This window comes from Rissa tridactyla, chromosome 1 (assembly GCF_028500815.1).
Source record: "Rissa tridactyla isolate bRisTri1 chromosome 1, bRisTri1.patW.cur.20221130, whole genome shotgun sequence".
Classification (NCBI taxonomy): domain Eukaryota; kingdom Metazoa; phylum Chordata; class Aves; order Charadriiformes; family Laridae; genus Rissa; species Rissa tridactyla.
In genome coordinates, this window is record NC_071466.1 from 166,431,242 (window position 1) to 166,458,458 (window position 27,217).

Sequence of the window (27,217 nt, forward strand, 5' to 3'; positions counted from 1 at the left end):
AGCAGACACACGTGGAGAACAGTGCTGAAGCACAAGGGGAGAAGAATATCTCCACAGCACCCTCTGTCCCTGCGGGTGAGGCTGTGGTAGCACTCCCAGGTGGATGTTTGCCAGGCTGCTGTGTTTGGAAGTGGGGCTGGGGGGGGTCCTAACTGCAGATGCTGTTTGGGTTTAAGAGCCCCTCTGAGTTCTCCATGTGCAGCCTTGCCTTTCCCTGGCCTTTCTAGTGTGCTTCATGTGCTTTGAGGCTATATGCAATGCTGGCTCTCCCCACTCCTCCTCTCCCTCACATTCCAAAATGCCAAGCGTGGGCATCCCCTAGGCAGTATGGATTTTGGGACATGTGCTGGTTGAAATATACGTACAGAATTTGCAGGGGATCCAAGGTCGAATCATTATTTCCTTTAGCTAGTACAAGATATATATACACGTAACTAGAGTAGTAAGTAGTTGCAGTAAATTGTGTAGTTCTGGGGGGAGATAGGTTAGTTTTTCTCAGTGTTGAGGCTACTTTTTCTACAAGTTTTTAGCCATAGAAGTCTTACAGATTTCTCTCATCTCCAGTTCCATTTGCCACACAACATTTGGTCACTTTTGTTACGTTAGTGATTCTTTCACCGTGTCCATCTTAAATTACTGCATCAGCTGAGGTCAAACTTGGCAATACTGGCATGTACCATAGGACAGCCATGGGAGTAGGTAATGTTCATGGATTAAGAACCTTTTCTTATTAGCCTTTCATGCACACCCTTTTGAAGGACAGTACAGGACAGAAGTTAAACAGCAGAATATTTCATTTTCAAATGACTTTAAGCCTGCCACCTACCAGAGGAGACAGTTTTGAATGGACGCCATATGCTATGTGGATCCATTCCCTTGATCATCACATGTCAGACCTTCTGATCCTTCACCAGGAGAATTTTAGGTTAAGACTGGCCTGAACATCAGTGTGAAACAACAGGTGTGTATAGGTACTGTGAAAATAATAACTCCTCCAGATGGTAGCAAGCTTTGCGGGAGGTGTTACGGCATTAAGGAGAAGATGAGAGCACATTACTTTGGTTCCTCCTGTCACACGATCCTAGTTTACAAGAGCACAGGCCTGCGTGTAACATGGGAAGGCAGTTTCCTCTCCTGCAGAGCCCACGCTACACAGACAATAGCTGTTCTGAGGTCTGCTCTGCCTTGGCAGGGAAGCAGCCTTAATTCCTGAGCACATTATTGCTGTGTGCAGGGGTAGCACTTTGTGCAGGGCTCAGTGGTTGGTGTGATGGAAACTTTTCATGAAAAAAATCTGGGAAATGTAGGCTAGCAGGCTACCGGGGCAGGGTGGTGGGAAGGAATTAGAGCCAGAAAGGCAGCAGGGTGGGAGGAGTGGGAAACATGGAGGCATCAGTGGAAGTGTGGCCATTGCAGGGGCTCGGGCACGCCAAGCTGAACAGGGCAGAGCGGGGCCAGGTTCATGAATCACAGCTGTGCTGCAGGATGGCAGCCCCTCACCTTACCACGTAGAGATTGTAATGTAGGGCAAACCTACTGCCGAGGTCACATCTTGTTGTGAGAAAGCTGTGAAAACGAGCCTCTGATTAGCTGTTCTAGAGCCAGTGCACCTACGTACATCACCGGGTCTCCTCGGCCAGAACAGCCGGAGCATCTGCCTGGACTTCCCAATTAGCTGTCTGCCTCTCTGCAAAGCTGCACACAGGGTGACCCTGCGCCCGGCTGAACTCGGTAAGTCTGGCTGCACTCAGGACTCCAGAGTAGCACAAAGGATAATACAGTTGACAGGTAGCTGGCTGTTCTCCAGGCAGACCTCACAGTGTTCAGTTTTACACTTGAGGATCCTCTGATTTTCATTTATTTTCATTAAGTAGCAAATAAACAGAAGCTGTGTCGCTGCCGTGCAAAGCCAAAGCTGTTTCCAAATCTCAAGTGGCCACATGTAGCTGGAAGGATTGGCGGCCCTGCAGCATAACCACTGCCTACTTCTTTTTAAAATTTAGAAATGTCCCCCTCAGGCAAATAGAAGGATGATTTACAAATATATAACAAACACACCAAAGGGGGAATTTTAAAAGCCATTTAGGAGCCTGAGCTTGAAATAGGGACGTAAACAACTTCTGAAAAACTGGCAACAGCAGACACTGGCTGCCCCAGACCGGTATAGCCCCACACAGCTGTGTCCACCTCCTGGGCCATAGGATGTGCCAGGGTGACGAACGAGCTTCCACTGGGGATTCAGGCCCCCTCATGTCAGGAGCTGTAAAGTCATGCCCAGCTGTGCTCCAGGGAGCTTGCAAGCCAAGTGGAAGCTGGGGACACACAGACACGGCAGCAGGATGGCATAACAGATGAGCAGTGTTCTCCATCCTTGGGCTGGGGAACAAAAAGCCAATTGAAGATGGATTTTTATAGGAAACATCCTAACATGTCCTATGAGGAGAAGCAAAAAGATAATGGCTGCAGCCTCCACAGAGCTGACACAAAACCAGTAAAGTTAACGAGGGTTCCCCATTCGTGCTTCCCACCTTGCTTTTTCCATGTGAGGATCCCAACTGTAGCACCAAAGGAAAAAGCTTCACATGGAAGATGGAGCATCTGAAGGCTGCGTAGTACAGCAGGTTTTGGCCCTATTGGTGTTGCTTGTGTACCTCGTTCATTAGCTGGGTATCCTATTCCCATCCAAACCATTCCTCCAGTGTGTGGTGGGTCTGGCCAGCAGCAGTCTGGCGGCTTCAATACGGGACACGGGAACAGGGGGATGTAGACTAACAACTCGCTTTCACACATGCGCTACAGCACAACTAAATTCTAGAGGTCCGATGAGTAGGACCATGGGTTTGCCTGCTAGATCCCCTGGGAGCCTAGGCTGGCTCTAAATTTGCTTAGAGACATAGTCAAGGTTGTGGAGGATGAAGAAGATATCAGAGCTGAGATGCCCGGGACTAGTCATCTCTGTAAAATCTTTGATTGGCGGGGGGAGGATCAGATAGACTTAAATGTGCAAATCATTTTTTCTCCCAAAGACATAAAACCCACAATTTTCAGTGGAGTGACCTCAACCTGCCAGTAACAGCGATTCATACTACATTGTTTCCTCCGTTAGGATCCCAACATGCCCACAATTGATCTAAGACACCGATATACCCCTAACTGATAAAAACAAGACACACAGCGCTACAGCTGCAGGATGGGACTAAAGATCAGGACTGTAACAGGCATGAGGAATAAAGGTTTTTCATAGAAACCACCCAGGTTCCGTTCAGTCTTGATGAGAAGGTAGAGGGGGCATCGTATCACAGCCTTCAGGTGTCCAACGGAGGGTACAGAGAAGATGGGGTCAGACTTTTCTCAGAGGGGAACGGTGACAGGACAAGAGGCAACAGACACAAGGTGAAGCGTTAGAAATTCCAGTTAGACATGAGGGAAAATGCTTTTCACCGTGAGGATGGTCAGACACTGGAACAGGCGGTCCAAAGAGGACGTGGCTCTCCATCCACAGCTCAAGTGGACACAGTCCTCTGCAACCTGGTCTAACGGGACCAGCTCTGAGCAGGGGCTGGCCCGGGTGACCTCCAGAGGTCCCTTCCAACTGAATTACTCTGTGATTGTTTGAATACTACCTGCCACTCACTATGGCAGTCACCCTGAGAAATATTACACTCCATTTTATTTATTTCCCCCCCAAAACATCTAAGTATAAATCTCAATGCAGGAAACACAAGCTTGTGCTACAGCAACAATGTTATTACGCATCAGAGGCAACCAGCACCACGTGCAATCACATTATATATGGTCACATAGGTTAAGGCTGTTTCTGCTGATAATGGAAAAGCGCAAGAATCTACAAACCATTTTCCAGAGAAGTGGTTGTCACCACACCAGACCAAACAGGTACGGCGAGGGGGGACACAGGACGTAGCAGTGGCAGGGATGCATCAGATTGTGAGGAAGAGAGTTTTATCCTTCAACTTTGATGATGATTCCTACATCTTTGTAGGGTTTGGTGCCCTGGGGAAGCTGGCTCCCCTGAGACTCCTCCCAGCGCCCCAGTGAGATTCATTTCAGTGAAGCTGGGTTTTCCTTTTAGGCCAACAACCTAAGTAAGGTCTCTAGATTGCATCTGGGGTCTAAGGTGGGAGAGACATATTCAGAAGAGAATCCATCCCATTAACCTTAGATGCTTCTCTCACAAGAACATTAATTTGACTGACTTTAAATTATGGGAATACGGAATGAGATGAATCATGACCTAGAGGAGCCCGTTCCTTCCCCTTGGTCAGGATGAGAAGTAAGCCACAAGCTGAGAGGTGAGTGTTGCCATTACAGATCTTTAAGGTGGTGGGGATTAGCCTCAGCCCAAGGGATGCCTGGGAGCTGTACAGGGCCCACATCAGGGATGCTTTCTCCTGCAGCCCCTTGAGCAGCCAGGACAGGGGACAGGAAGAGCTCTGCTTCAGCTAAACAGCTGCTCCTTCGGGTCCCCAAGGCTCAGTGCAAGGAAGGAAACTGAACATCTTTCCCAGGCATTTCTTGGGCGTTGGCATTCCCCAAAGAGGGATTATGTTCTTCCTAGAGGTGGGCAGGCAGGAGCAGAGAGGAGAAAAATGACTCCCTCAGTGTCACCAGTGGTGCAGGTGCAGAGCTGGGAAAAGAAAGACATTACTGTTCTGCTCCAGCCTCTAAAGCTGCCAGCTCATGTTCAAATGATGGGGGCTGCAGACACGCTTTTCAGACCTCTGCTTCTGCGATGAGTTCACCTGCAGGCCAGGTGCTTATATCCTTGTATCAGCACCTATCTCGGAGTCTCTTTCTGAACTTGCTTTCACACCGCTTTCCTGTCCAGCAGCCTTCAGTTCATCCATTCTCTCGCCACCAGATAGTCTTTTGGGGCAAGCGGGGAGATACCGAAACCAAGAGACAGTGCAGTATTTGGTGCCTATTCCAAACGGAAGATCATAGACCTTGGAAATGAGCTGAGAGTGTTCCACGTCTCCCTTGTGGCTGTTCTTCCATGCCAGGAGCCCCCGCTCCTCCTGTGTTCCTGCAACAGCGAAAAGGAGATCGTTGTGTTTAAACCAGCAGGGGTTCTGAGCGTAGGACTACCTTGTGTGCCTCACACCCGCTTCTCAAATCCCAGCAGACCCAGCCCAACATACAGATCCCTTGCACCTAAACCCTTCTCGCTCCAAAGCTCTTTACAAAAAATCACTAATGAGCTTCTAGACAATACCCATCTTCCTCCAACAGGTTCCAGATAATAAGCAGTCTTCTCCACTGCTTTCCACAGGGATCAAGTATCTCAAGACAGGTTTTCACAAGCCATGGGGCATCCAAGAACTGTTCAAAGGAGGTGGGAGGTGTATACTGCTAGGAAAGTAAGGCTGGATGTTACCTGCCCAGATACTGCAGAGTGGGGGAATAAGGTTTAGCTAGCAATTCCTAGTCACTCACAGGCATTTACCCTAGTCAAGGAATTACCAAATATGTGTAATAGTTGCAGCAGCCGAGTCCCTCTGGGAAAAGGGAGTGAGCACACCTGTAAATTCTGCCCGGAGGAGCTGAAGATCAAGGGGTACAAGAAAATTAATGAGCCAAAAGGAGATTGGCTTTCCAAGAAGCCTGAGACGGTAAAAGAATATAGTTAACAGAGTGTCCTTCCTGCTCTTTTTCTGTAGCAGAAAAGAAAGTTTCCTCTCCTATTCTTACACCATCCTTCCCCACGCTCTCTGCTGTCTGTGAGGGCCAGCTGCAGGTGCTATATCTTTGGTCACCAGCCTTTCCTACTGCTTTGCATTGCTGTGGCACCAGTTCAGCCTCAGTTTTAGCAGCTCTCATAAGGAAGCATGAGTTGTCTCCTTCCACTTCTTGTAGTTGTCTTTCTCTCTCCTTTCAACCAGCAACATGGCTGTAGACTGGCATTTTCCCAAAAAGGAATTTTTCTCAAATCAACCTTTTCCATAGGCTGGGTTGTCCCTGGAAACTGAGTTAGTTTTTGATAAACTGCTGGTTTCCAACTAGAGACCATTTCAGTGATGTCTCTGGGAGGAGTTCAGTCACGTGCTGTTTCATGGTTGCTAGCACAACTCCTACCCATACAGCAGTACTCATGAAGACAAAAAGGTACTAGGAAACAAACCCTAGGGCAGGCAGAAACTAGTAGCTTGGCTCATTTCAGCAAATCCTACCTGGAATGGTGTTATCAAGGATAAACCCCAGGAGTCCGCCCACAAACATGCCAGTGGTGAGAAGCACCTGGATCACCTGGTCCAGCTGGATGATTCCTAGCAGAAAAACCAAGCTTTGGGTAGAGGTGCAGAGAGACGCATGTTTGACCGGCAATGTACCTGGTGCCAAGAGGCTGCAAGCTGCAGGCTTGTTTCGACAAGACTTGCAAATCCCAAAGTGGAGCTTAAGATTTGGCAATGCAAGGGAGATGGATCTCACTGCCAGTTTCAGACCTACCATTTTATTCTGCATAATCATTCACTGACCCAGCTGCCGGTGGGCAGGAGATGAGTCATAAATACATTAAGACCCTATTAACAATGCAGACTGCAGCACTGTCCCAGAAAATGCCGCCTTCTGCTCCAAACATTTTCTGCACCTCCACGACATAACACCAAGTGGTTCCCTACAAAAGCAGGAGCTTCAGTTCCCAAAGAAGCACGGGTATATTTAGCACAGGATTTCACCACAAGTTAACCAGGTGTGATGTTTCTTTGTGAGGGCTAATAGACATGAGCAAGCCCAGTGGCACTGACCATCTGATAGACCATCCATAGAGTGCGTGATTTGTGGGCCCAGCTCTTTCAACAGCCCACCCAGCACACCATGTGTACCTTAAGAGAGGACACCACGGCCTTTGTGACCAACACTTTAGTCACGCAAGACACAATGAAGGCCCAAGTGTTGGAGGACTGGGAATTTCAATAAAGTGAACTTGATGGAATTTAGTAGAGGAGTCTGCTCTTGCGTTTTGGAAACACAAAGCTGTGTTGTGTATGAGCGTGTAAGCAAGCCTCATTCATTGAGATTTTGATCAGGATTCAGCCCTGGAGTATTCTCCTGCCCGAAGCCCCATCCCGGGAATGTGTCCCAAGGAAGACCTCTGCAATCCTTAGCCTGACAGGAATCTGGCGAGATGCAGTCATTGATCAAGAGCGGAGATTTCCACACCAGAGCTGTGCATCAGAGCAAAGGGCAAGAACGCCCCTCCCAGAAAGAAAGAGGCAACAGCCAAAGCACGAGTTTCAGGGCTTTACCGGGAAACACTGCGCTTTAAAAGATTTCTCTGGATCAGCCTTTGCCTCAGTTTTATGCTATAGAAAATGTTTCTGATGTCGTTTCTTACCTGTTTCCAGCAGTGTACTATTTTTGCTCGCCCAGTTGGGAACCGTGAGGCCAGCAAATACAGAAAATCCAAAGATAAAGATGTTTCTGGAGGAGTTCATATCTGTGTACTGTACAGAGAAATTATATACATTACACGTGGAATTACCCCAATCTGTGGATTACTGTCGTGTTCATGAGACATGCTCGGATGCAAACACTGCGTGCAGGAGTGGACCCGGGCAGCAGCCCTGGTGCTGCTGGGGCATTACGATCCTGCTGCCCGCGGTGCCAGCAAGCCCTGCCTCGAGGAGGGAGCCCTCTGCAATTTAGCCCTTCTGGTTACATGCCCTCATCTTCACCCAAGGAAATGCCAACACAAATGTTTGCATTTGCTGCAGCAGGGTTATGTCTGACTCAGACTGGTAAGAACCTGACTGGAAACCACAGTCCCTTCCCCAAGGGATGAAACAGCACTCACACAGCTGTTACCTGCAAATTGGAAATCCCTACTGCCGTGATAACTCCAAACATCACTAGGAACATGCCTCCAATCACAGGGGTGGGTATGCTGGCCAGCATCGCCCCGACTTTCCCGAAGATGCCGCTCAGGAGCATGGCGCAGGCACCGGCAATGATCACCATTCGACTCCCTACCTGGGGCAAGAGGAAGAGGAGGCAGTCACACACCGAGCGGCGCAGAGAGGCGAGGGATGGCAGCCTCCAGCGCCAACCTGCCAGGCAGGGGTCGCACCTCTGGCCAAAGCACTCAACGGCACACTCAGTCGCAGGTTCGGATGCAGCCGCCGGTGGGCTGGGATGCTCCCACTGCATGGGAAGCATCAGTATTTGCACACTAGTAATTATTTATCACGAAAGGCACTCTGAGAGCATTTACTTGATGCTACCCTCTTTCCTACTGTTGTCAGGACTTTAACAGTTTTGCTGTTAAGCAAAAAGTTTATTCTTAAATTAAGAGCACAGTAATCCCCACAGACAGCCTGGCTCTCATTCCAGCCTAGAAATGTCTTGGCAGACCCACAGGCTGGCACTGCAACCACCCAGTCCATTCACTGGACAATTCTTCCACCAGGGTTTGGACTCCCGTCTAAAAATGGCTTTCAACTAGGTGTCCCACACTGATTCCTCCATCCCCTGGAGACCAAGATTTGGGAGAGCAGAGCTGGCCAGGCTGGCTGCTTCAATCCCATGCTCTGGGATCTGATACATCCTTTCCATAGTCAACAAACAGCTAATAAAAAGTGAGGAAGTCTCTTCATCTGCCTCTCTCTCTCCTCACCCATCTAGCTTCAGTAAAACCATTTTCTTCTTATTTTTTCCCCTAGGAAGAGCCAGGGTGGCCTTTTCTTGTTTGGGCACTACAACAAAGATGGGATGAAACACCAAGCCATGCCTTTCATTCAGATCTGTTAAAAAAGAAGAAGAGTATCTGCCAAACAAAGAGATGAGAGACATTTACAGACTATGGAAACTAAAAAGAAAAGCAGCAATAATTATTATGCTTTCAATTCAAGATACGCCTTGCCACACCAAAACTTGAACAGCTTGAAGAATCATGCTAAGATTTACAATGTTCGTGTCTTAGGCACGGAAACTCTGTAATCCTCTGAAAACATTTTATAATTCAATTAAATATTTTAATCCCTCCCTTTAAATATCCAAAGAATGTCATATTTACAGGAAGGGCGTTTTGTGAATGCTTCCAACAAAAACATCCCCAGTAACTTGAAGTGTCTCTTTTTAAGTATTTCTTAAACATGTCCCTTTAAAATATTTTAAGTCTTACTTGATTATGAAAGATAAATGAAAAAGATTTGGTCGGGAGTTTCAAAATGAAATCATGCATTGCCTTCAGGTGGGCTTTTTATCTTCCTTGGCTTAAAACCTTGGGACACCATTACCATCAAAACGGTAATTTAATAAAAGCCAACAGATCTATTTGTTCCAGGATTAGCATGAAGCTTCCGATTCTTAATTTGCCAAAATGTTGAATTACCCAGTACATGGAGTTGGCCTTAGAGGCAAATTAACTAATCCATTGATACCACCACTGTGAGCATATGCTGCTAAAGCCTCTAGTTTAGAGTTTGTTTCAATTATGTCAGGAAAACAAGAAAATCAGTTCTCTTTTTTAAGGTCGAAGAAACTGCATGGTTTCCTGATATGTATATGGTGACTCTGAGGTCTTTACCTCTCCTTAAAATCCTCCTCTTCTTTTCTGGGAAATGAGGGCTCAAGTACTGGCATGCTGGGTTTGATCAACCATCTTAAACATAGGTGCCTGGTGCCATTTAAGATGTTGCATCTTGGCAGCTTCCAGAAGCTTCTTCTTTGCCTTATCTCACAGCCCCTGTGGATTTCTGAGATCTCCAAAGACGTTGCAGGTGGTGCTGGACACCTCTGTTTAAGCAGAGGAAAGAAGTCCCTTGCGTTTCCATTTGTGATGGAAAAATGTGTTTCCCACGTAAAAAAACAAATGAAATTTGCCCTGTGCTTTCAGCATCCCCATCCATCCCAGCCAGAGTCTGGATTTAAGGCTGACTGAGATGAGACTGTATTTTCTGCTCTCTTAAGTGTAACAAGGTGAGCAGAGGTGGGATCTAAGGGAAACATCTCTCCTGAATTGGCAAGGATGGCGTGTCCACCTGAAGGACTTAGCGCACGTGGGGAGAACGTGTCCTATAATCTGACAATTATGAGTCCAGGCACTTCTGCACTATGCTACATCCCACGCGCACGATGTATGGAGTAAACTACGTGTTGGGAAAGAATGGGCTCAGGTATATGGTCAGCATGCACAGATTTCATAGTGACAAGGTACATGTGGTGACAGGCTAAACTGGACTCCATGCGGACATCCAGGCAGCCCTTGCTGCTGGAAGCAGCCACCTCAGTCAAACACTAATGCTTCAGGCTGTGAAAAATGGTTATTGTGAGTGAGGTTTATAAAATCCAGTGAAATAGGCAGTATTGTAGAGTGGGAGCCATAAGTCAAATTCTGCATTTGTTTACTGGCGGACAGCTCTGCTGACATGACATTGCTTATTTGACAATGATTTAAAAATGTTTTCCAGTTGGCTGCTGGATGTACCCGTCCCCTGGCTGTAAAGCTTAGTGAAAATCTCAGATCTGATTGTCAAGCTTATCTCTGGAAATTTCTTTCCCGTATAAGAGCAATAAAATACTCAAGGGGTTCACAAAACTTTACAGAGGGGTAAAAACATAAAACTTTCCCTTCACATTTTATAATCCCAAAGGAATAATCTACCTTTCACATGATTGCCATTCTTGGGTTATAAAAAATATGGAATTTGAAGCCCTATTGAATTTTTTTCTTTTTGTCTTTCTCTTTTTCTTTTCCTTTCTTTTCTTTTTTCTCTTTCTTTTTCTTTTTTTTTTCCTTCCTCTTTCCTCTCCTCTCCCCTTTATAAATGTATTTAGGAAGACAGATATACAGACAGAGATAAAGTCGGTCCTCGTGAGGTTTCCAGGTTAGCTCAGATGTAACATACTCTCTTTAGTGTCACCTAAGCTGGATGCCATGAGTAACAGCAACATGCACTCGTCCCGCATGCAGACCATAAGCAGCGAAAGAGAGGGATACATAGTGCTGCTGAGGTGGTCACCAATGTGCCGGGGCACCTTTTCCCAGCGTGCCTGGCAGGAGGTGGACTAAGATCACATCCCGGGTCCAGCACACACCCATGTGCACCACCACACACCCATGTGCACCACCACACCTTTGGAAATACACCCCTGAGGGAAACCTCAGGGAGGTTCTCACCTTGGTGATGCCCAGGGCCCCCACGTTCTCACTGTACGACGTGGTGCCATTCCCCGTCCCCCAGGCACCGGCCAGGAGGCAGCCGATGCCTTCCACCCCGATCCCGCGGCTGATGGCGTGCTTTGGTGGCGGCGGGGCCCCGGACAGGCGGGCGCAGGCGTAGTAGTCTCCCACGGACTCCAGCATGGAGGAAATCACCCCAGCTAAGATGCCGAATATCCCAGCCAGGCTGACGGTCGGCAGTCCCCACTGGCCTGCAAGTAAAGAGCTCGGTTCAGGTCGGTGGGGCACATTTTCCCTGAAATCTATTGCGGGGAGGAAGAACAGCAAGGGTGCTTGTGGGTGTTTGCCTGATTTTTGGCATTTCATTTCCCCCTGCTAGCCATCAGCAGAGGTGCAAACCGGAGCAGGGAGCAGCACGGCGGGATAGGGAAAGCGGGGGGCAGCAGTACCTGGATAAGGCAGCCGAAACCAGGGAGCTTGGGACAAAACGTCCCCACGGATGTCCGTCCGGGCCAGGTGGCCATAGGCGGTGGGGTCCGCAGGGAGGACGTCAGTCACCGTCAGCACGTAGCAGAGCAGCCAGCTCAGGGAGAGCCCCAGCAGCACCTGCCCATCACATGCAGCAGTGGGGACCGGTTAGGGCATGGCCGGGTCTCCAGCAGGGTTATGGAGGACAAACTGTCTCCCCGACCGACCCTTTCCCCTGCACATGGAATGGAGGCAGAGGGACAGCGGAGGATTCTGGTGGCCCTCCCTCCTTTTCTCCCTCATCGTGGTCAGGGCCATGGGGACCTTCTCCCACTCTGCCCCCTTACTGCACAGGCTGGGCTGGGAAGCACTAACTCGTCTGGACACAAGTGGAAAGAGCCCAGGGCAGGTAAGGCCAATCCCTCTGCCACCATCGCTGGGTCTCCAGCAAACCCCAACGTACCGGGAAGATCTGGAAGAGGTAGACTGGGGAGAGGTGGCACTTCTTTCCTCTCTGGTAAGATGGCAGCGGCACAGGGACATCTTTCAGGTACTGAGAGAACAGAACTATGAAAGAAATAGTCCTAGGAGAAAGAAAAACCAGACCATGAGACAAAGTGGGTGCCCAGCTGCCCGCCTGTCCCCACATTAACTGAAGACCTGCCACCCAAGGAGCCAGGACTCCAGAGGACCCCAAAAAACAGGCTCTCAGCACCAGAGGGTGCCTTCCCACTCCTGCAAGCCTGAGGCAGAACAAGCTTTCCGTCATAGACGTCCATCATAGGATGAGGGGTAACGGTTTCAAACTGAAAGAGGGTAGATTTGGATTGGATATTAGGATGAAATTCTTTACTGTGAGGGTGGTGAGGCACTGGAACAGGTTGCCCAGGGAAGTTGTGGATGCCCCATCCCTGGAAGTGTTGAAGGCCAGGCTGGATGGGGCTTTGAGCAGCCTGGTCTGGTGGGAAGTGTCCCTGCCCATGGCAGAGGGTTTGGAACTAAATGATCTTTAAGGTCCCTTCCAACGCAAACCATTCTGTGATTCTATGATTCTATCATCCTGTACCAATAGCTCCTCTGCATTTGCAAATATCTTTTTTTCCCCACTTTTGTTTTAAGACTGACTGTCCCGATAGTGCATCAGTGAATATGACACAGTTGCAGGAAGCTTAAAAATGACACTTGAGCCTGAAAGAAAGGCCCAAGAGACATGCAAGGTCCGGGCAGGCTATGTAGGAAATTGTCCCTGAACCTCTGCGTAATTCAGATACATTGGAAATACAGGATTTATTGGTTCCCTGATTTCAGGTTTACCTATGCTGCTCTGCAAGTGGCAAAAAGTGGCGGGGAGTGAAAGAAAGAGGATTTGATTTGGCTGTGCAGGTCCCTGTTTTGAAAGAAAAAACCCACGGTGGGACTGTGGGGCTGCACGTGGTGCCCACAGAGCCCTCCCAGCCAGCCGAGAAGGGGAGAGCACAGCCCTCGGGTCTGCCAGGGCTGCATGGCGGGGTGGGGGGGTCCTCCAAGGCAGGGGTGTTCACGTGTGCCCCCGGCAGCACCTAGGGCTCGTTCTGTTGGAAGCGACCATGAGGTGCGGCTCCTCTCCCATCCCCCGTGGAGGACACATCTGCTGTGAACGGCAGCACGGCTGGGTGTGCTCACAACAAGCCCTGTCTGCCCCCAACGTGTCTTCCCCCCAGAAAGGGCAACCAGAGGAAGCTGGAGGCTGCCATATGTGGCAAGAGGGAAGGAACTGGGCAGCCCACCTTGGTTGCCGAGCTGGTAGAACACCTTGGACATTTTCCTCCTATGTTAACCCAGGCCTCTGAAGGGCTCTTCATTTTTTTTATAACAAGTCTAAACTGTATACATTGAGTGAATTAATCCAGATAGGATTTGGTAACAAATAGACTGCACCAGCTGAAGTGCACTAACTGGTAGTTTTCTATGGGTGAAAAGGTGCCGAGCTATAGGTGCAATATTCACGGGCAGGATGAATACCAGCAGTGCAAAGGAAATGCTAACCTCACCTCTCTGCAAAGACACGCCACGACATACAGCCAAAGGTTATCTATCAATCATAATGCAAAGCACCGAATGACTGGAGGCAGAAAGTCTGAGGAGGAACTGGTTTCCATGCGTGGTTTCTAAAGCTACAGAGCCCAGACGGACTGCGTCTGTGCACATTTTGTGCATTTGCATTAACAAAGGTGCTCGGCAGCCTTATGAATCACTGCAGAGCCCTCATCTGTCTCGGGTAGGTGTCACTGCTTATTATTCAGGTTGTCTGACACATTCCATTAACAAATGCTATTTTCAGCTGCTTATAATTCTGCCTAACTTTACCCATTCAGGATGAAAATTTCCACGGAAAACGTCTGCCTCAGGCCAAATGTTTCTGGAAAAATATATCCCAAACCTTTTCCAAAGAGTGATGTTCAGGAAATAGACATAGTATATAGCCTGCACTGAGAAGGTCATTTTGCATTGAGCAGTAGCACGGTCCGCTTATGACCTGGAGCAGAAATTTGAGATTTAGTAGAACTGGTTCTTTGGGGTAAAGGATATTGCTCTTTCTCACAAAAATCTGCTCAGGTATGCTCAGTCTGTAACAATGATCATTCATCCCAGGTCCCAAGCAGTCAGCAGAAACGTCTCAGGCTTTAGCTTTTGCAGCCCATAAAGATTCTGAGGCCTTGCCCAGCAATTAACCGTGTATGACCATCAACAGGGAGCAAGTGAGCACGCACTAGACCAATTTCTTGAGGTAACAGTGGGTATCACCCATCGTGGGGACTCTGGGATGTGGCGGGGCTGAACAGCAGGGCTGAGACCACATGGGTCATGTCTTCCACCTTCTCCATCACTGCTCTCCCTCTTTCCTTAATGACACCCATGGAGCATGTCTTCCACCTTCTCCATCACTGCTCTCCCTCTTTCCCTAATGACACCCATGGAGCATGGAGAAGGCAGCAAAGGAGGACACAACTGAGATAGCTCAGAGCACAATGGGTCTCTGAGGTTGGGGCTAAGGTGTCTGAGTCAGGAAAGTCAGGAAAGAAAGAACTGGGATTAGCAAGGGTAGAAGATGGAACAGAAATCAACCAGACAAAAAGGGTGACCCAGGTTGAGAGCAGCACAGTTGGGCAAAGAAGTCAAGCGAGAGTCAGAGGTTAGGAGCCAGTGGCTGAAGAAGGGAGGCAGAAAAAGGAGATAGTCCAGACAAGGATATTCAGTTTGAAGGGAAAATTCAGACTGGTAAGCAAAGGAGCTAGGACAAATCACTAGAGCTGGAGAACAGGACCACAAGCCAGAGATGTGGTGGGCAAAACAATGGTGAAAGGAAAGCTGGATTGCAGGCAGGGTTTGGGGTCGTATGGGGTGTTGGTGGAAGAGACCAGTTAAGTGAGGAGCTGGGGGTGCAGAACAGAGGTGGCTTTTGGGGTCTGGGAGGGCAGGTGCAGGAAGGAGACGAGAACAAGAGAGAAGTGGCCTGGAGCACGTCCCCACAACAGTGTGCTGCCTTCCTGGGGTTGCAGTCAAGCCTGGCCTCTGAGTCTCCACAGGCAGCTCTGAAAGCACTAGCAAACTGATGGGAGCCCACAGAGAGGATAACAATCTATTCCTGTTCCATGTTATCCCAAGCTGAAGTCTGCATTAGGTATCCAAAGGTGCCACATCTGCGGGGAAACCACACAGTGGCATTTCTAGTTTTTTGAATTCATTTCTGAAATACCAAAGAGATCCTGCCATCAAGCACACTCGTGCACTCATGCACAAGAGCACGCACACAAGTATCCCTGAAAGAGTTCTCAGTGCTGCAAAGCAACATGCCCAGACATTTACAGAGCCCCCCAGGCCCTCTGTGGAGAAAACAATTCCTCCTCATGTGAAAACAATACATAAAGCACCAGCTATTTTAACTTGAGGAATACCTAACTCTGAGTGCTCAACTTTTTCATTTTAGGAATGTCTTTTTACCTTAAATAATGGGTGTGTAAGACAGTGTGCGTAGACAACACTGATGGAGACTGCCCCCAGGAAAGTCTTGTTTCTCTACTGACCTATGAACTTCACGTTTTCATAAAAATCAGATTTTTTTTAACTCATTTTGGGGTTTTGCTTTGTAGCTGAGGGCTCTAACCCCCTGGGAGGGAGAGGTGTCAAAACTATGCCATGCATAAACCACGCATATGTGCTCAACACACAAACCCGGAGCCCAGGGGAACCCTGCTACAGACTGTGACATTTGTTTTCATCTTAGAGGCAGGCATATTAGAGGCGTTTCATATTAGAGGTAGTGCGTACACTCAACTTTCCCATGGGGAAGTGAGACTTACATGAACGCTATGCCCCAGTGCTGCCCAGCCTCGTCCCCCGCCGAGTCAAAGAGAGGTAGTGCAACCAAGGTGATGGTGGGGGCAATTGTCAGGGGGCCGATGAACCTCATCAGAAATCCGATCAGGCCGGAAAATCCAACGAAGATTTGAAAGCAGGAAGCTACAATGATAGCTCCTTGCACCTGGAGAAATGAAGGAAGAGAGCAGAGGTTGAAAGGAGCTCCAGCTGTGGAGCTTTGTCTTAATAAGTCAGTGCAAAACCAGTGTGATAGCCAAGCTCAGCCTCCAGTGATGGACCAGCACGGAGGCTTCCCACTGACTACAGCAAAGCCTGGCTAAGCATTACGTGTGGGGAAGGAACACTAAAGTACCAGCACACCGACTCCACCCTTGGTTGATGGATTTAGTCCTCACTAATTCTGTTCCACAGACCCCCCCTCCTCCCTGTCCTCTCGGGCCACCCAAGCACCCATCAGCTTCCCTGCACCCCCAAAACGCAGGTGAAAAGCACTTGCCCCGAAAATGGGCGCAGGGCCATGGTCTCCGCTCATCTCCCATCTGGGAAAGGCTTGGGGTGCTTCAGCACACTGGTAGGGCAAGTGGGTCATTACAGCCTCTGTTTTTTTCTGAGTATCGGTTTCCCTCCCAGGACACATTCATCATCCTGCACTTCCCCGTGTTTGACAACCACTGCTAAGTAGACAGCAATTACATCCTGAAATGGCATTCGCTGCTCACATCAGGTCCAGGCAGGGGACTCTCTGGGTCCAGGGGTGAGGCTGCTCTCTGCTTTCACACATTTGGTGATAAACCCAGGCTGGGTCCTCTGTGGTGCTGAGAACCTTCCCTCCGCCCAGCTCCAAAGGGAAGAGAAACACGGGGGCCGGAGTGAAGCTCCCAGCCTGAAAGGAGAGGGCAACACTGCCCTCATGATAGATTTATATCTATCAGTAGGGAAGGCAGCCTGTGCCACACAGTAATTCCTTTGTGAGCTCGCAACGCTTCCCAAGCGCTTTGCAAAGCACCCCAACAAATGGATCGACAGAGGCAAATTTAGCCACTGACTCTGATAAGGCAATGGATGTAGAACAAGGCAGTGAGATCTCTGACCCTTCCTCCTCTCTTTTGACTAGCTAAGAATGCACTTTTCTTTAATATTTACACTAAATTCAGCCCTTGCATTTCTTTTTACTGGGTGACCTGTGCTTAGACAGGGTCCCTTCCTTGGAAACATCTTCCCTCCCCCTTCCTTTCTCAAGGCTAACCATGTTTCATGGAGAAGGGGTCTGGATGGACCAGTGGAGACTTTGCAGGGGCCATATATCACCTGAGCTCTGCACATCCCCTGTTCAGCAGCAGCAAAGCATCTGCTTTCCTAATGGAGATTAGATGCTCAGGAAGCTGCAACAGGGTGAGGGCTGAGGTCCATTGGGGATGGTGGGCTCTCCAGCACTGATGGCCCTGCCACGGTCAGGTGCTTTTCTGAAAGCAAACAGCGCTGACACAGAGCAGGTGCCACTGAAAATGTAACGTACCTCTCGCATCCGCGTCTGCCAGACTTCAATGAACTCTGGTGAAGAGGCATTCACCAGGGTAGCGTTCTGTGTCCAGGCAGGGCACTTCCACTTGGGGAGAGACAGCATGGCCAGGGTTGGGGTCAGGAACGCAAAAGTGCCTCCTTGAATAATAGGCAACCTGGAAGGAGAGCAGAGGGAAAAGATGATGAGCAAGAATGCTAGAAACCCAGCTCCACAGGGGAGAGTGAAAGGAAAGCAAAATAAATTTAAAAATTGTTCTGCACATGGCCTCTGGCAGTCTCTTTTGAAATGTTCTGGCAGGTCTCCATCACTGAGCACAGGTGGGCATTGCTGCCCACTGCACTCAAGAGCAAAGTACCCAGGAGGAAGAGCTCAGGTTCAAACACTGCCAATGGAGAGGCTCAGCGGTGCTGGAGTCATACTCTGCTACCCCACATTAAGTAAAAAGTAGTCCTCCTAAGGTGTGATGAAACCACGGAGCTGCACATAGTAAAACAGCAACCAAAGGAAAAAGCTGGAGGAGGGGAGAAGACCAAGGAAGAAAGAACGTGAGACTCTGAAGAAAAGCTCAGCATTGACCTAGGCCCAAATCTTCCCAATATCCAGTTGCTTGCTCTGTCCCCTTCAGCTGCCTCAATTTTCTTCACAACCTTCTCATGAACACAAGGACATGCACTGGCTACTCCCCACGTCACAACCATCCTCAGACTGAGGGCAGTGGAAAATGTGAGTTGGCTTTTAGTACAGTTTTTCAAAGATAATGACTCCACCCTGTTTCCACCGACACTGGAAAAGACACCTGCATGGACAGGGCTGAGCGCTCTGGATGGGTGAGACCTTGGCTCTCCCTTCACTCCGTGTGTCTCCTGGCTTAGAGCAATCCTCACTGAAAACCCTCCAGGCTAGCAAGGAGCTCGAACCTCCAGAGCCACTGGCTTCGTACAGAGCTTTTTACAGAGGAGCTGCTGCTCCTGTGAGCTACGCCAGCCTCTTCTCCTTACATGCAGGGAGAAATGGAGGCAGAGAAGCCACCACGGGCATTAAGCCCCAGTTGCACTGCAAGGTGTTTTGGCCGCTCCTCTAGTGTGCTTGAAAAACCCAAAGCGACCCGAGGGCGCAGGCTGGCACAGCAGCTCTGAACAAGCTGAGGGAAACCTCTGGGGTGCCTCGGCTTCTTCCATTTAGAAATCATCCTCGGGAGCAGCCCCCAAAGCAACCTCTCCTTGTGCCAGGAGCTCTCGTGGTGCCTGCTCAGAAAAGCAGCAAGGCAGCAGGCCAGGTCAGTGCTTCAGCAGGGCACAGATTTCCCTCAACCAGAGGCATTTCCACCAGTCTCTGGAAAGCACTGGAAAATAAGAGATGGCATAGCTGTAACAGCATCACATCTCTGTCACCTAAAATGAATATTTATACCCCTGCAATTACTCATGCCATGCACAACTGAAGCAGTTGGTGCTTTTCCAGTAAGTTATATTTGAGTATCAGTCATCTGTGGAGTCACTTATTTACAGCACTCGGCCAAACACGTTGCAGACGTCAAAGGATTTTGCTGGGCAAGGCAAAAAAAAACAAACAAAAAGAAACAGAGAAGGCTCAGTGCCACCACTGTTGAATTAACAATAGATTTATAGCTCCTGCTGCGTTGGCCCTCTAGCTATTTCACAGCCGGTGTTGGCATGGGTGGGCTCAGAGCAAACTGGAGTGCTGAGGCGATGCACAGGGGGCATGCTGAGCTCTTTCCAGGAAAAGCTGCAGGTTTAGAGAAGGAAAAGTTATCCTCTGGTCAACACTACATGATGTCCAAGCATCTGCTAAGGGGGGCTCACCATAATGGCAAGCGACCTGGGTCTCCCCTCTTGGATAGTCTGTCCAGTGACCCTCTGGGTCCTGACGCTGCTTTTTCATGCTGTGTAACACAACCGAGCTGCAGGTTGCAGGGGAGCGGGTTTTTCCCTTGGCTACTGCTTCTGGAGGGCTGCTCCCAAACTGCACTCGCTCTTGGTGGGAACCTCCCCGTCTCCATGGCCAGTTCCCATCCATTCGTTCACATGCCAACATTGCCTTTTAGCCAAAATGGTTTCTCCCTGCCTGATCCCCCCCCCATTTCTCTCCCAGACTAGTTGCAGGCTGCAGCCATACCCCTCTGAGCTGCCACTTTGCCAGGCTAACCAGGCCAACCTCTGTAAGATAAATGGTGTCCTTCCCCATGACACATTAACGGATCATCTCCATAGTTCCTCTCCTCTGAATTAATCTTTCTTAAATATGGACACTGGGAACTGCGCAGAGCGCTTAGCTGAGGGCTCCCCAGGAAAAAGCATCCCCTCCAAGTTGTAGTTACCACTTTCCTGGCTGTCTTGTTGGTGACTTATGGTTATCAACTACTACAGGGTTTCAGAAAACAGTAAAAAAGTAAAAAAAAAAATCTGCTTCTAACTGTCTCCTCAGGCTTGGTTTGCTGCCAGACACACCACAGGCTGACTCCCACCTTTCTGACAGGAATGTCCTCGTGCCTGATAGTTGGGGCCAGCAACACGGCAATTGCGTCCTCAGCACAGCAAAAGCCATTCAAGCTTATCCTACGGGAACAACTCCTTACCGCCTAATTTGATCTGTTGTTCCTCATTTAGCTATTCAGCCACGGGAGAGGCTCCCTGCTACTCTTCCATCCTCAGCTAACAGCAAGCAGGGGACAGCACAGCTCAGGTATTCACCGAGGTATTTTGGGGGGTGACTGGGAGGACTCCAGCCTGAATTGCACCAGCAGCCACAGCCACAGTCAGGCACCCCAGCCTGAGTTTAACCAAGCTGAGAAGAACCAGATTCTTTCTTTTTCGTGGCCAGGGTGTCCCCCCTCCTCCACTAATCCTGTAGCAATGTAGAAGGGGTACAAGGGGAACACCCTCCAGGAAGAGATCTGCCTACAGCCACTTCTTAAGACAGACAGAGATGGCAAAGTTGTGCTGGGGAAAGAAATAGGAGGAGTAAAAACATTTTGTGGAGCTGGCAGTTGACCAGTGATTTGATGGTAGAAGAGTTTTAACCAGGTCCCTCAGATTCAGCAGGCAAAGAATGTGTGATTTTTGGCTTTGTTTCAAAGGCAAACATGGGTTCCCACCATATTGGAGTCAAAAAATGCTTGTGGAAAGAGAGAGGCAGCCCAGAGTTACGACATGGGGAATAAAAGAAATTTTGCAAGGCCAGCAGAGATACAGGGTCTTCGTGGCAAGGGGGAGTGCTTGGAGTCATGTCTCTTATTATCAGCCTGGAGAAGAGAAGGCTCCAAGGAGACCTTATAGCGGCCTTTCAGTATGCAAAGGGGGCCTACAGGTAAGATGGGGAGGGACTCTTTATCAGGGAGTGTAATGACAGGACGAGGGGTAATGGTTTTAAACTGAAAGAGGGGAGATTTAGATTAGATATTAGGAAGAAATTCTTTACTGTGAGGGTGATGAGACACTGGAACAAGTTGCCCAGAGAAGTTGTGGATGTCCCATCCCTGGAAGTGTTCAAGGCCAGGCTGGATGGGGCTTTGAGCAGCCTGGTCTAGTGGGAGGTGTCCCTGCCCATGGCAGGGGGATTGAAACTAGATGATCTTTAAGGTCCCTTCCAACTCTAACCATTCTGTGATTCTATGACTATGATTAAGTACTTCGTTTTCTGGGTAGTGAATGGCAACTCCACGCTCATGTCCTCTCTCTCTTCAACAGCTCAGCAGCACAGAGGATTTACCTTGCTTACATTCAGATTCTGCCATGAATCCCTGAGCATGGGAACTGGTACGGTTTGATGGGATATACTGCAGAGCTCCTCCCTGAGTCCCTAAGGGGTGGCAGATGGGTTCCAATTTCTCCCAATTATCCCCCTGCCCCAGAGCTTCCTACAGGCTCTGTGCTCCCTTGATCCTGGGCCCACATGAGACGGGTCTTGCCTCAGCTGGAGGATTGCTGGAGTAATACAGCTTACTGCATGTTTCAGTGCTTTATTATTTTAAAATCATAGAATCGCCTAGGTTGGAAGGGACCTTTCAGATCATCTAGTCCAACCATCAACCTAACTCTGACAAAAAACATATCGCTAAGCACTACGTTTACCCGTCTTTTAAATACCTCCAGAGGTGGTGACTCAACCACCTTCCTGGGCAGCCTGTTCCAATGCTTAATAACCATTCCAGTGTAAGAATTTTTCCTAATATCGAATCTAAACCTCCCCTAGAGCAACTTGAGGCCATTTCTTCTTGTCCTGTCTCCTTTTTGTAGGACAGGTTCCTTATAAGTCCAAACGAAGGTGTGTCAACTATCAGGAGATGCAAAATTCAGAACAGCGAGGTAGCCCTGCACAGTTATCACCTATAGTGATTTCAGGATGCTTTGCTGATTGCCCAAGGGTAGCAAATGACCCCCACTGATAGATAAACTCTACAGCAGACTAGTGGCCAAGCAGGTAGTAATTGCATCTACGAACTGTTTTGTCACATATCCCATTTCTTGCATTTGGCCTACCTGACTCCAAAGAGGACCTGCAGCAGGGTGCAAATCCCTGAGACAAAGAAGATGGTGCTGATCAGGTGGCTCTGGGTGAGGAGGTCGTGCTGGAGGCAAAGCTCTTTGGAGAGGATCAGCGGGATGGCTACCAGACCTCCCATGGCTGTCAGGAAATGCTAGGAGCCACAGAGAAAGACTGGGTGAAGAAGGACACAGAACTGGCTGTATATTATTACCGTGTTGTTGATGGAAATCTAAGATTTGTGTTTGGGCGGTACTAATATTAACCATTCTCTTTTTTGGCAACTTCAATGCTCCATTAGGGGCTGTTCCAAAGCACCTACAAGAACTGCAATACACCCCCACAAACTTCTGCTTTCCATGCCCAAAGCCCTCTTGAAGTGCTCTGAACTCCCCAGACCACTGTCAGACACAAGGAGTTTACCTCCAGCACCTGCAGACAAAGCTGTCGGTGGGGGCTACTCTCCCAGGAAGGTGGGGACATCCCAAGGTAGGGGCAGAGAGCGATCAGGCAAAGTGAGTGCAAATGGTTCAGTCCATCTCATTTGCAGCACGAAGGATAACATAAAAAGTCAGCAAATTTGAGCTACCCATTCTTTGCTCTCAGTAGCTTTTCTCACACAGTGTAATTACAGATAACCATAAAAAATGGATGCCAAAGAATGGAAAAATTGGGCATTGCATTTTTCAGAAGTCACAGACATATTTCTGCAATGACCTTCAGTTAATTACAAAATGGGAAAATAATTTTTCAAACTTATTTTCACTTTAAATATTAACCTTAGTTGTTAGTTCTGACCTCACAGCACAGGACTGCAGCAGCGGAACTGGTGGCCCTCAGAAACTCACTGTGCTCATTAGAAGCGTGTTTTATTAAAATTATGATGCAGATGTGTTTAGAAAACCTTGGTTTAAAACAGTCTAAATTTGAGATGACCACTTAAGGAAAGAAAGCGCAAAATGCCCACCAAGCTCCAAGCACAGTCCATCATTACCTTAACTGCTCTGAGGTCTCTCTTCCCCGCAGCTCCGTACCCAGCGTGGCATTGGTGGCATCGGGTCATTTAACACACCTGAGCACAGACTCCAGCTAAAGCGTTGGCCCTTCTGCTTAGCTTTTATTGCCACGGGAAGGGAGAAGTTCAGAAGCCCTTAGACATTTGGCTACCTTCAGCCGAGGTATCCGACCTGTTCTTATTAACTATTTGGCCCCAAACCCAGGACTCCGCCTTCCTGGGACTCTGCCTTCCCATTTGCACTTCAAGGGGCATGGTGTAGCTGTGAGCACAAGGATAAGGAGCTCGAGAGGCGGTGGGAAGGACTTAAGTTCACCCAGATCTAGCGCTACAGCTCCATTCATGCCCAGTGAAGGTGAAGCACTCCCAAATTCAGCTTTCACCCCCATTAACCGGTTGAACTTCCACCCCTTCCCAGCCTCCACCTGCTCCCCCATCCCACCTGAATGCCCAGCAGGATGCACAGGTACCAGGGGGGCACGTCTGTGACGGTGTAGGCAAGCTTGCTGCTGCCGTGGCCAGCACCGCTGCCTTCCTCTGGGCCCCTGGCAGCGTGATCGGGCAAGGAGCAGTAGCGGCTTCCATCTTCACCCTGGCAAACAGGAGAGACCCTGCATTAGTCACAGCCTGGACCCGCAGGCACCCAGCAGCTGCCTCTCTTGCAGCTGCGCCCCACGTCTTGCAGGAACACCTCATTTATAGCTTTCAACAAGGGCAGGATACAAAAGAAGAGCAAGGGGAGAAATTAAAATGGAGGCAAAGACACCTACTGAAAATTTTTATATGCACTTGTGTATCTAAACCAGAAGAACCATGAAAGGGTGTTTCAGTCTCAAATGGAAAACTGGACAAAGTGCATTAATATCATTAATGTCTAGTTAAGGATGGAGAAACTGCAACCAGAACCAAGAAAGAGTCTGCAGTGGGTTAATTGGTGGAAGCTGCACTGTCCCCTGGTCTCTGTCCCTCCCGGCTGCCTCACCCAAACAGGGCTTTTGACAAAATATGCTAAAACAATTTAGCCACCACTAATTACAGGGTAGAAGCACGCTTTCTGTTTCATTTTTGTAAGTCTTCTCTTTCCATTCTCCTTACACACACACTTAATAAATATTCTGCCTCGATAAACACGCCTGCCCTTTGTCTTACAATAAAACCTCACTCCTGTGGAGGAACCGGCTGAAACACAAGGACACCACTGGACCGGGAATCCCAGCATCCATTTCAAAGCAGGATTACCAGGGTGCTGCCCCAGTTTGGCCACCTGCCATGGGGAATGGCACCCGGAGGGATACCCCAGGATGGGGGCAGCTCTAGGGACCGGGAAACAGCCTGGGGGACGTGGGGCCTCAGGGAGATGGCGGGGTCTGAAATAGCTCCCCAGGAAGGCTCAGATCCCCTCCCAGGCAGGCCAGAAGCTCCAGGGCTCCCCAGGGAGCTGTACGCCTTGCAGAGTTTATGTAGACAAAGATGTGTTTTCCCAAGGAAAGCAAAATAATTGCTTTGCTTCAGTTGCCAGTTTTCAACGTAAGCAGGTGCCCCCGCCCCGCGTTGTCTGCTCCTCCTTCCAACCCACCCTGAGCGCACACAGACACACAAACACACACACACACACACACTCAGCCTGGGCACAGGGACACCCCGTGTGCGTGCACACACACACATCCCGCCTGTGCGAGCACACACACATATGTGGTAGAGGGAGGCTGCCTGGGAAGCCACAAGGTGTTCAGCCAAGTGCAAAAGCTAATTCAGATCCCAAACCATTTGTTTCATTGACCCTTCTCCAGCCAGCAAGTCAGCACGCCAGCAGCAGAGGGCTTTTCTGGGCTGGGATGCCCTGCTCCGTCAGGCAGGGACAGAAAACTGCTGCCAGGAGAAGCTCAACCAGTTTGTCGGCACCAAACTTCTGTTTGTTTATTTTTTTTTATTGTCCAAGTCCTGCTGGAACCTGAAGACACCGAAATGCCCAGCAAAGCGAGGTCACGGCCTACCTACCACTGGAGGCAAACAGCCAACGCTGCGGTCAGGGAACAGGGATGTAAAATTAATGTTACGTTTAGTTGTAAATTTTGCAGGTGTGGCAGATTAATCCTGAAGGACTTCATCACTTGCCTGAAACCTCCAGGTTTCCATTCTCACGGCTGAGTCTCCAAAGTCCCATTTTAGATCACGCTGTTGAAAATGTGCTATGTAATACCTTTTAAACACAGTGTATTTATCCAGCCTAGGCAGGCTGGGAGCATTACAGATACTTCAAAATAGATAGGTGAAGGCAGAGTTAATTCAAACTGAACTCAGGCATGAACTTCAAGAGCAAAAGGCGTTCCTGAATAACTCCCTGTGGAGACATTTTCATTTCGGGAACAAGAGAGCCTGAGCCGTGGATTAACAAATGTACAGCAAGGTACTTAAGACTGCCCATGCACGGAGTTATTTGGGGACAGCTACTCCTGAATAACAGCACGGGTAGATGAATCCTAAGCTAGGAGGACAGCAGTAAGCTCCTTTCCTTGCATTGCAACTTTTCCCATGTTAACCAGGAGGCGTATTCCAGCCCCGCAGAGCCTGTGCCAGTAACAGCCCCGCATGACCATCACATGAACGCCTGATCCTCCCCAGCAGCTGGAGGGGGGCGAGCAGGGTTCAGCGGGAGAAGGATGGAGTGGAGATAACAGGATGAGAAAGGACCAGAGGCAATGGACTCAAACTGAAGCACAGGAGGTCCTGTCTCAACAAAAGGAAACACTTTTTCACCGTGAGGGTGACCAAGTACTGCACAGGTTGCCCAGGGTGGTTGTGGAGTCTCCATTCTTAGAGCTACTAAAAAAACGTCTAAACACAGTCCTGGGCAACTGGCTCTAGGTGACCCTGCTTGAGCAGGAGGGCTGGACAAGTTGACCTCCGGAGGTCCCTTCCAACCTCAGCCAGTTGGTGATGCTGAGATGCTGGCAGGAGAACAAGGCAGGAGCTGCCCAGAGTGGGAACAAGGAACCATTTGCTGGTGGTTCTCAGCCCAGCTGCTCCCACGAACCCAAGGATCCAGAACACCCTCCATGTGCCTCAGTCTCCGGACAAAGCATCAGGGCCCTCAACAGCACCTTAAATAAGCGCATCAGGAAGGTTGTCAGAAACTGAGCTGCTTGAACCAGAGGTAAAAGATGTCTGTCTTCTACCTCCCTTGGGGTGATTCAAACCAGAGGAAGTCACAAGCCTGATCTGCGCTATGGCAGAACAGATAGAATCAGAGACCATAAACAACAGTGAAAAAAAACCCTCTGCATCAAAGCCTCTGAGCACCTTCCTGAGGCTCTGCCTGTGGCTGGCACAGCCCCCCCACTGCCCCCAGCAAGCTCACCAAGAGTTACCTGAGAAATGGGAGACCTGGACACCAAGAGGCTAAATGCCTCCTCCAAGGTTCCTCAGGCGGGTGGTCTGTACCGTGGTACAAAGAGGGAGTCGGGACCCCACTCTCACACCTGCTGTCAGAACACGAGCAGCTCTTTTAGTTTCTAATGGAGGTGGCCCCTGCTGTGAGATAGGAAGAGGACTGCCGTGCCCCAGGCCCTTGCCCTGTGCCCACAGTATTACCGGGGCACTGGACGCCCCTGAACTGACAAATCATTTACAGCTTTTAGCACCCTGCTGCAACCCTATGGGGTGCTCCCCCCTGCTGACTCTCAAACCCCTTTTCTCCCCACCTCTGACAATCTACCCCACTAGAAATAGATTCAGAAGACAAAGAAACACATTCTTCGCTAGGCTATATTTCTATTGTAATTTTACTAATTAATACATAAAATGCTCTACCCAGGGACACAGCCACAAGCAGCCACGAGCTCGCTTGCTTTTCAGCACAGGTACACTTGCGCTGCCATTCGTCTATGCTGTCATTTTAGAAATAATGGAAAGAAAAGAAGTGAAAAGGGCACCGTAGAGTAGAAAGTACATCGAGTCTGCAGCAGCAGCAGGCTGCAGTGAGGAAATCATTCCTCAGATTCCTGTCAATAAAGGAGCCGAGACAGACGGTTACCACGCACCAGCATCCTTGCAGCCAGGCAGCCAGTCCCAGCGCCCTGGCTTTCCCTTTCTCCTCCTTTTGCAGGGCTCGCACCCGTTTATGCAAGAACTACCCTTCAGAGACAAGCAGACTCACCACGAAGCTGGGGTTATCTAGCCCGTTGAGCTCTTTTTCTGAGGAGGGGGTCAT

General features: G+C 49.3%; 1 protein-coding gene across 1 annotated transcript; it reads right to left on the reverse strand.

Moving 5' to 3' along the window:
- Positions 1 to 3,972: 3,972 nt before the first annotated feature.
- Positions 3,973 to 27,217, reverse strand: LOC128908534 (solute carrier family 23 member 1-like). The gene is made up of 12 exons (XM_054198971.1): positions 27,164 to 27,217; positions 23,450 to 23,599; positions 21,989 to 22,146; positions 17,484 to 17,643; positions 15,949 to 16,130; positions 12,072 to 12,192; positions 11,590 to 11,746; positions 11,138 to 11,391; positions 7,825 to 7,989; positions 7,355 to 7,463; positions 6,189 to 6,284; positions 3,973 to 5,044 (listed from the first exon to the last, which is right to left on the reverse strand). Exons 1-12 carry the CDS (start codon positions 27,215 to 27,217, stop codon positions 4,776 to 4,778), a joined length of 1,875 nt encoding a protein of 624 aa, XP_054054946.1. The 3' UTR covers positions 3,973 to 4,775.

Bases quoted from the DNA above. Each gene is read 5' to 3' on its own strand.
- LOC128908534 (XM_054198971.1), bottom strand. From the start codon at position 27,217: ATGACCCCCTCCTCAGAAAAAGAGCTCAACGGGCTAGATAACCCCAGC. The intron at 6,285-7,354 runs GTAAGAAACGAC...TTTTTCTGCTAG, and splicing joins TAGTACACTGCTGGAAACAG to GAATCATCCAGCTGGACCAG. The intron at 5,045-6,188 runs GTAGGATTTGCT...TCGCTGTTGCAG, and splicing joins CCTTGATAACACCATTCCAG to GAACACAGGAGGAGCGGGGG.